This window comes from Cibotium barometz, chromosome 27 (assembly GCF_041138505.1).
Source record: "Cibotium barometz isolate CiBa-2024 chromosome 27, ASM4113850v1, whole genome shotgun sequence".
Lineage (NCBI taxonomy): Eukaryota > Viridiplantae > Streptophyta > Polypodiopsida > Cyatheales > Cibotiaceae > Cibotium > Cibotium barometz.
The window spans coordinates 30,105,001-30,113,082 of NC_141072.1; the positions used below are offsets into that span (position 1 = coordinate 30,105,001).

At 40.7% G+C, this 8,082-nt stretch overlaps 1 protein-coding gene across 9 annotated transcripts in view; it reads right to left on the bottom strand.

The window, feature by feature from the left end:
• Window positions 1-1,223: 1,223 nt before the first annotated feature.
• Window positions 1,224-8,082, bottom strand: part of LOC147623271 (alanine--glyoxylate aminotransferase 2 homolog 1, mitochondrial-like) — a 7,754-nt gene continuing 895 nt past the window's right edge. For 8 of the 9 annotated variants that reach the window (XM_086821371.1, XM_086821370.1, XM_086821369.1 and 5 more), the window contains exons 3-11: window positions 6,321-6,551; window positions 5,714-5,884; window positions 5,160-5,306; window positions 4,811-4,990; window positions 4,404-4,629; window positions 2,147-2,260; window positions 1,945-2,031; window positions 1,631-1,700; window positions 1,224-1,525 (exon numbers count right to left, since the gene is read on the bottom strand). In XM_086821371.1, coding sequence (XP_086677497.1) covers window positions 1,657-1,700; window positions 1,945-2,031; window positions 2,147-2,260; window positions 4,404-4,629; window positions 4,811-4,990; window positions 5,160-5,306; window positions 5,714-5,884; window positions 6,321-6,551 — 1,200 coding nt within the window. In that variant the 3' untranslated portion in view covers window positions 1,224-1,525; window positions 1,631-1,656. Of the gene's footprint in view, window positions 1,526-1,630; window positions 1,701-1,944; window positions 2,032-2,146; window positions 2,261-4,403; window positions 4,630-4,810; window positions 4,991-5,159; window positions 5,307-5,713; window positions 5,885-6,320; window positions 6,552-7,344; window positions 7,409-8,082 lie in introns of those variants that run through there. The other variant, XM_086821378.1, reaches the window with a different exon arrangement.

Here is an 8,082-nt window from a genome sequence, read left to right on the forward strand (position 1 = left end):
TTTTGGGCCGTCGGATAAAGTAAACTAGGTTACTAAGCGATCCTAGTTTACTAAACGAGCATAGTTTACTTCCTAGTTTACTAAGCGATCATAGTTTACTTAGCAAATCATAGTTTACTTCGTAGTTTACATCATGGAATTAGGGTGAATTTGGGTTTGGGACTTATAATATTTTGGAGCAAGATGTTATGTGCAAAAGAGGATTTGAACTTGAGACCTTGGGTCACCATTGGAAACACCTTACAACTACACTATACCTTCAAGCAACAAAACCATGTGGTTTCAAGCCATTATATTCTATGTTTTTCACCCATAGTTGACTCGGCCTAGTGGCTTTGAGTGCAAGACAAGGTCCCATGAAAGAAAAGCATTATTGGTAGAATTTCTGATTGTGAACATCGAGATGCAAAGCTATACCCTTGCTGAGAGGAATGTTTGTTGTAAATGGGCAAGCATGGGCTTGCATATATTTGTTGTTAATGGGCAAGCATGTATGGGCTTGCATCCAATCTGATAAAGGATTTTGGCATGGTAGACCTTAATTGAGGAGGCAGCATTACATTGACAATCATGTCTACCGCTCATCATCTTCAAAAAGGGATATCTATCGGCTCTTGAAACATGGAAACCCAGGATTGCATAGAGGATTTGCTTGAGCCTTGTTTTATCCTAATTTGCTCCAGCTAAAGGTCTACTTGAAGCTTTGATTTTTGTGGTAAAAGTAGGCATTATGTAGATTCGGATTATGATAAAGTACTAGTTGAGGATTTCTCATTGAAACTTATTTCAGGAGTTTCAAGTAAAATGGTAGCTTCAAGAGATAGCAAAGAGTCATGGCATTAAGGAACATGGCTGGATACTGCCTGTTGCCCGTAAGGAATCTATAAGCAATAAGCAATCTTGCTGGTCTAACTCCCCTAGCAGGCCTATGTTTAGATAATACACTTGTTGGTCCAAGAGATGGGGTGTTTTTTTAGAAGCCTTGAAGCTATTAATATGCCCTATTTCATACGACCTAATCATGGGCCAACACCAGAACCAAATATGTTAAACAACCAACTTGATCTCTCTCTCTCTCTCTCTCTCTCTCTCTCTCTCTCTCTCTCTCGTGTGTGCGGGCACGCATGCACACACACAAAAACAATACAACACACACACAAGTACCATTTTAGACAGCATGAGGATGTGTATATATCATACACATAATACACTTCTGCAAGTAATTGTAATTAAAGCTTCAAAATTCTCCTTTTTTTGAATTCCCCCCCCACATGACTTTTGGGAGAGTACAGAAGATGACTCCTGTAATTGATAAGTGTTTTTCCAGAGTCTATATTACAGATAGTGAGACTTTATAATGTCAATATCTGTCAAGACGGATACTTTTAAGGGTTCTGTATGAATAATCAAGAGCCTTACATCTGTATCGATTAAGAATAGAAGTGTCACTTAGATGTAGATCTTTGAGGCTTTATGAATTTTCATTTGCTGATGGATAATATGAGAAGACATTTTAAAGTAGTGCCTGGCCATGTCAATCAAGGAAAATAGTTTCACTCAAATGTAGATCTTTGAGGCTGCTATCAATTCTTATCTATTAATGGAAAAGAAGACATGTTAAAAGTCGTACCTGGCCGTGTGTGTGTGTAGCTTAGCTCACATCTTTGACATTGCATAATCCATGACATCAGTGAAAAAATCTGCAGACAGTAGGATGAAGAGAGATCTTGAGGCTTTCCACGTCAACCTCTTTGGAATACAGGTAAAGATTTATAAATTACCTACTTTATGCACCTTGAATGTGCCAAATATAACTCTTGCATGATTTCACAAACAGTACTAAGGGGATTTACAGACTTGCCTTGCAGGCTGGACGGGGGAGATTGCCTGTCCATCCCTGCACAAGGTGCCTCTGTAAAACCCCAAAACCACAGTAAAGCATACCTGCATCTTCTTTGTTGAAACACATGGGAGGCTTTATCCTGAAGACATTTCCATACACACCACCTTTTCCTACCAAGACTCCAAGATCTGCATAAAATGCACCGGCCAAGCACACATCACAACCCCTTGAGATTGTGCTTTTGTAATGCACTGGAAGAACACCCTCCAAACAAATAAACAAATGGAGATTTCGTTATGGTACCTTTCATCTTCTCATAAAGATCAGCCGTTTCTTCCCTAGCTGGCTCTTTGGTTTGTCTATCTCGCACTAGCTCCACTCCAATCATTAGACCTCTTCCTCTCACATCTCCAATGACTGAGAGATGCAAAGAGCTTGATTGTAGATTGCATTGCAGCATTACTTTAAAATGTACTAACTTATAAAAGCCACTTTGAAGACATTCATGGAAACTATCAATTAAGAAATAGCAACAAACGGCTCTTGTTTCCAGCTCTGCTGGATGAGAATATTATCTCTTACCCCAGCCTCCTCCCTCTCATCTTCTTTTCATATTTCCTTGGCTCCATGCTGCTCCCAGTCTTGCATTTCGGCCCTCGCACACCATTTCTGGTTGTTCCCCCTCAAAAGGACTCCATGGCAGACGCTCCATCTAACCCTGGACAAGGCCGCTTCCCAGTGTCATTTTTCCACAGTGGATCTCCAGCTCCTAGCCTCTTTCGTTGCCTCATTGGAGGCCACCTTCATCTGCAAGCTCATCGGCAGCAGACCGGATCAGGGATCTCTTACAGTCAACCCTTGTGGGAGAGCATGGTCAGATTACCAATGTCCAGCTCCTAGGCAAAGGTTGCATCAGAATCGAGTTCAACTCGACAGCTCTAGGTGATGGCATCCTGGCACAGAGCCAGATACTGGCTTGGGAGGCAAAGGTGTTCTTAGGCCGTTGGCACCGTGGCTTCTCTCCTGATTCGGACCCTTTGGGAGGAGCTAGTGGCTTCCCGGTTACCGCATGCTTTCCTGGGCTCCCCAAGGAGTACATGGTGCTCCTTTCAATGATTGGTCGTACACTGGAACAGGTTCTGAGTCCCCCCTGCCCCTGCTCGCTGGCCACCCCCATAGTTTCCAGGGCCGCTGGAATTCCTTCCCTCCGGGTGCTTTTGGTCTCACCGAATACCCATCCCCAGTAGGTCACGATCCCCTGTCTCTATCAGTCTTTTTTCCTACAGCGGGTGTTGTTCTCTTGACTTCCGGGCCCCTCTGCCCGCACTTGCCCCTCTCTGCAGATGCCCGATGTCACCCAGGTGCCAATGAGAGCTTGGTGAATGCGTGTTACATACTTAGCACTAACCTTGGGGTTAGGGACTAATCCAGCAGGGTTAGGGGAGCCCTGGGATTAGGGAAAGCATGCGGCTTCGGGTGGCTAGGGTTTAGATTTAATAAATCCAAGGTTATTGCATATTTATGACTGGACTGTTATTTATAGCAACAATAAGCACTATATAAGTACTCTTGGGTTATTAATGATTCATTGTGGTCGGGACCACAAAAACCTATGAGCAAGCTTCCAGGCATAAAACAAAGTTTGAGAAGGCTCCACAGGACCAAACCCAGTCTTCGGGTGAACCCAATCCAAAGAAGGATAAGAAGCATCAGCAGATCCTCCAGAACATTAGGGAGGGCAAGTATTTCTCTTGCGGTCAAAAGGGCCATATGAAGGCAAGTTGTCCGAAGGCAAAGACCAAGGCAACTCATTTAGCAACAACTCGAATACACACTGAAGATTGCTTGAGGGTGGTTGTGGTTGCATTGGCAATGCTTAGTAGAAAGTATGAAAAGTTGAAGCCTTTACACACTTGGATGTGATGGTTAAACCCAGTCTTCAGGTGAGTATTTCTCTTGCGGTAAAAAAGGCCATATGAAGGCAAGTTGTCTGAAGGCAAAGACCAAGGCAACTCATTTAGCTACAAATGGATTACACACTGAAGATTGCTTGAGGGTGGTTGTGGTTACATTGGCATTGCTTAGTAGAAAGTATGAAAAGTTGAAGCCATCTGGGTGTGATGGGCAGGAGACTCCATAGGAATGCTTCATGGCGACCTTTTTCTTTTGTTGCTCTCTTTCAAGTTTGTAAAGGCCCTTACATAGGATCTTTGCAAGAAGGTCCGCGCTGTCGAAAAGCTGAGAAGCCCTGACAAGATTGTTTAATGGGTGCAGAATGGCCCGAGGCAACCCCACCCCGTCGAAAAACTGACAAAGCCTGACAAGATCATATGTTTGGTGGGGAGTGGCTGAGCAAGGACAAGGAGTGTTCCTAGTCCATGTCATTTGGCGCCGGTTGCCAATTAACTTTCAGTGAGTAAAGATCATTGTATTCTTTGTTGCATTAAGTACATTGATTCTCACCTGCGCTATGAGACACCCTTACTACCACACAATTGTCCCTAGTTTCTTGCATTGGCTGCACGAAAACTGAAGTGGGCTACATAAAGGCTCAACTTACTGTCATATTTGTCTTTCAGGTTATGCAGTCGTCGGAGTAGGTAGGTGCCCACTTCAGCACAATGTTGTTGACGCTTTTCTTTCTCCAAGGCCCTCAGAACAGCATGCCCTCCTGCAGAACAAACCGGGTTCCCCCCAAAAGTGTTGAAATGTAGCGCACGTGATAACACGTTTGAAATCTCCGGTGTTGTGACGACTGCCGCCACGGGAAGCCCGTTTCCTAGGCCCTGCAAAAAAGGGGGGCAAGTGCTTTTTATGAACCCACTCTAAGGGATTCTAAGTGTCCTTAGAAACATCCCTCACCCATCCAACAGGCAGGAGACTCCGGAGTCCATGAGGCATGGGCACTCCTCATATCTGTAAACACCTAGGAGAAAAATAGGAATACAAAGAGTGCTCGTAAGTTACCTTGGCCATGGTGACAATGTCTGGTATAACACCTTGGGTTTCAAAGCCCCAATAGTGGCTGCCCAAGCGGCCTAAGGCCGTCTGCACCTCATCAGCAATGCAAACACCCCCAGCTTTTCTAATTGTATCATAGACTATGGGTAGATAGCCAGGTGCAAGCTCCACTGCCCCTCCCACTCCCTGCATATACATTAAATAAATTTCATGCTTCTGTTCTAAACATTGGATTTTTAAAGACTAAAAATGCTTATATTACTTGAAACTCGACAGACTTTTGGTACTTGCTTAAAGCATGAGAATAAGTTTATTAACACTACTTGGTTAATACTACATGGATAAATAGGCTTACTTGAAAAGTTTCTGCAAAGAAACCCGCAACTCGACCACTTGTTGATGTCTCAATCAGATCAGCAACATCTGCTGCATATTTTGGCCCATCAGATCCATAGCAACCTCTGTAAGGATTGGGATTCAATGCGTGATGGACGCCAAAGCCCTGTAAGAAACCCCTGCTTGTCAAATTTATATGTGACCCAACCCTTTTTGCAACCTACATTAATTTCTGCTCCATGAAAATGATAATAATAACTACCTAAGGATAAGGTTTCTTTCAAAAGCCTGATATGTAACCAGCGATTTATATTATATAACAACTTTTCACAAAAGGTTCCTTTCAAATACTAAGTTTAATGTTCAAATGACATAACCATTGAACCCAGTCAGAGCAAGGAGACCAACTAAGCCTAAATTTTCTTGATTAAGCTCAATTTATACTCTAGCTAAGCCTAAATCTTGTTGAATAAGCTCGGTCTGTTCTCAGTCTGTACTCTTGCAAGCTGCCCCCAGGCGGGACCTTGCGACTACAGAAGGATCCACTCAAGGGGAGGGGGGAAGTTCTTGCACCTGTGGGATCCCATGTTTGTAGATGCGCTGGCCGGAGAGTCCCATTGTGGCTGCACTCAAGCCATGGTATGAGTTTCTTAAAGAAATCACGTCATAGTTGCCGGTGTAAAGCCTAGCCATCATCAAGGCCATGTCATTGGCCTCTCCCCCTGAGTTAACAAAGTACACAACCTGTTGCAAAACAGAATCCAACACATGAGCGTCAAGAATAAAATATAAAATTGTAAGTCCAGGAAAGGGAAAAAAAAAAAAGGAGAAATTTCTAATAATTCAAATTTTGCATCTTCCAAGAAAACAAAAAGAAATAGATCAGCTCTACAAAGGCATGGCCTTGTATTTGATAACTCATGGAATGCCACTATAGTTATACTCCTAATTCCATGATTGAAAGCTTTTATACATTAAGATTCAAGGTTTATCCTATTGATAATTCATCTGGCACATAGAGGAAAAGCAAATTATATAGAAGCTTGAAAGCTTCTATATATCAAAATCAAGGTTCAGCTTGAGGGCACTTTACTTAACTACACAGAAATACTACCTTTTGACACTAACCTAGTGTACATAGAACATGTGTTAAAACTAAAAATGAATGAATTGAAAATACCTTGAGGTTGCCTGGCATTTTTTGTGCAAGGGCTTCCGCAAAGTCGCCCACGGCGTGGTTGAGATAGATGGTAGAAGTGTGCTGGAGGAGCTTGGTCTGCTTAACAATGGCATCCACCACCTCCGGATGGCAATGGCCACATGACACTGTCACGATCCCGGCGAACGCATCCAAGTACCTCCTCCCACTCTCGTCATACAAGTATTGCATCTTCCCCTCCACTATGTTGATCTATTATGTGGCATCAACATTAGGAAAAATAAATCAAATTCCCCTTCATATGCTTAATCTGATCCGTGCATCAACATTAGGAACAACCCAAAAGGATCAATTCCCCTTTCACTATCTTAGTCTAATGTTTGCATCAACATCCCTTTTCAAAAAAACAACCTAGTGTGGAAAACAAAGGAACTACTTTCTCTCCACTATCTTAATCCTCAACAATTACAAAAGTGATCAAACTCAGTATGCAGCACAAAAGCATTAATCACCCTTCCTCCCAAAGCAACTTACATTATCATGTTTCTAATTCACAACTTTGAACTGCTATAATCATTGCCCTTAATCAACTAAAAATGCTAGTAATAAAGGAAAATAAAGCTTGGTTACGTAGATACTACTTACTCTCTTTTGATCGAGGAAACCTTAAAACAGTCAGCCAAGTAAAATAGTGAATTAGCAAATTAGTAAATGAAATGACTTGAGTGTGAACTTGTCTAAGACTAAATTAGAAAAGGCAAATATAATTACTTTCTATAAATGTGAGTGACATTGTCTTGGATATCACAGGTTGTAAAGTCTCAAATAGGAAATTAATCGTTATTTATATTATTAAATCGCAATTATGCCTATGATTACGGCCTGATTTGAGGACTTAACTTTAGGCTCCTAAACACAGATATGATTTAATATATACATATATAATATAATATTGCCTATATATATATATATATATATATATATATATATATATATACACACACACACACAAACACACATACTCACACACACAGCAGCAGCATACATGTTTTTTGTAGTAGAGGACGATGCCATCTACAGAGGGCAATCTACAGAAACCCATAATGAATTCCAAATCCTCAAGCTTAAAGAGGTGCTTATTAGCCCTTTGTCATTAATTAATTAATGCCCACTTGTGTGGGCATTAATTAATTAATTGTTGCCTCACCTTTGTTTCATTAAAGTTATTACAAAGTTTTTTTTTGGGAATAATAATTAAGTAATTTAAACCTCTAAGGTTATTACAAAGTAATTCAAACCTTGCTTTAACTAAAGGTAAGGATAATAAATAATAATTTACAAACTTAATTTTAAAAAGCATTAAAAATTAAAAAAATAAAAATGTCATCTTAAATCTGAAATGAATTAAATGACTTATAAATAATGTATGAAATTCAAAAAAAAAATCATTTTCTCCATTCTTTTGAATCAGGAAAATTACACAAAAAAACATATTTTTGTATTAACACTAGCGAGAATTTTTACAACGATAAAAGTGATGATTTATACAACAACGATCATGAAAATACATATTCAAAAGATGGTCATACGTATCCCTTGAAATTTCTTACCTAAAGATATGTGAGTGACATTGTCTTGGATATCACAGGTTGTAAAGTCTCAAATAGGAACATCTTTCTATCCTCCTTTTGTTTGACAATGGAGTGACATACTCAAGCAACTCTGTAAACTCATCTTCACTAATCTAGGTTTCATATTCCCCATTAGCATGTCTAAAATGATA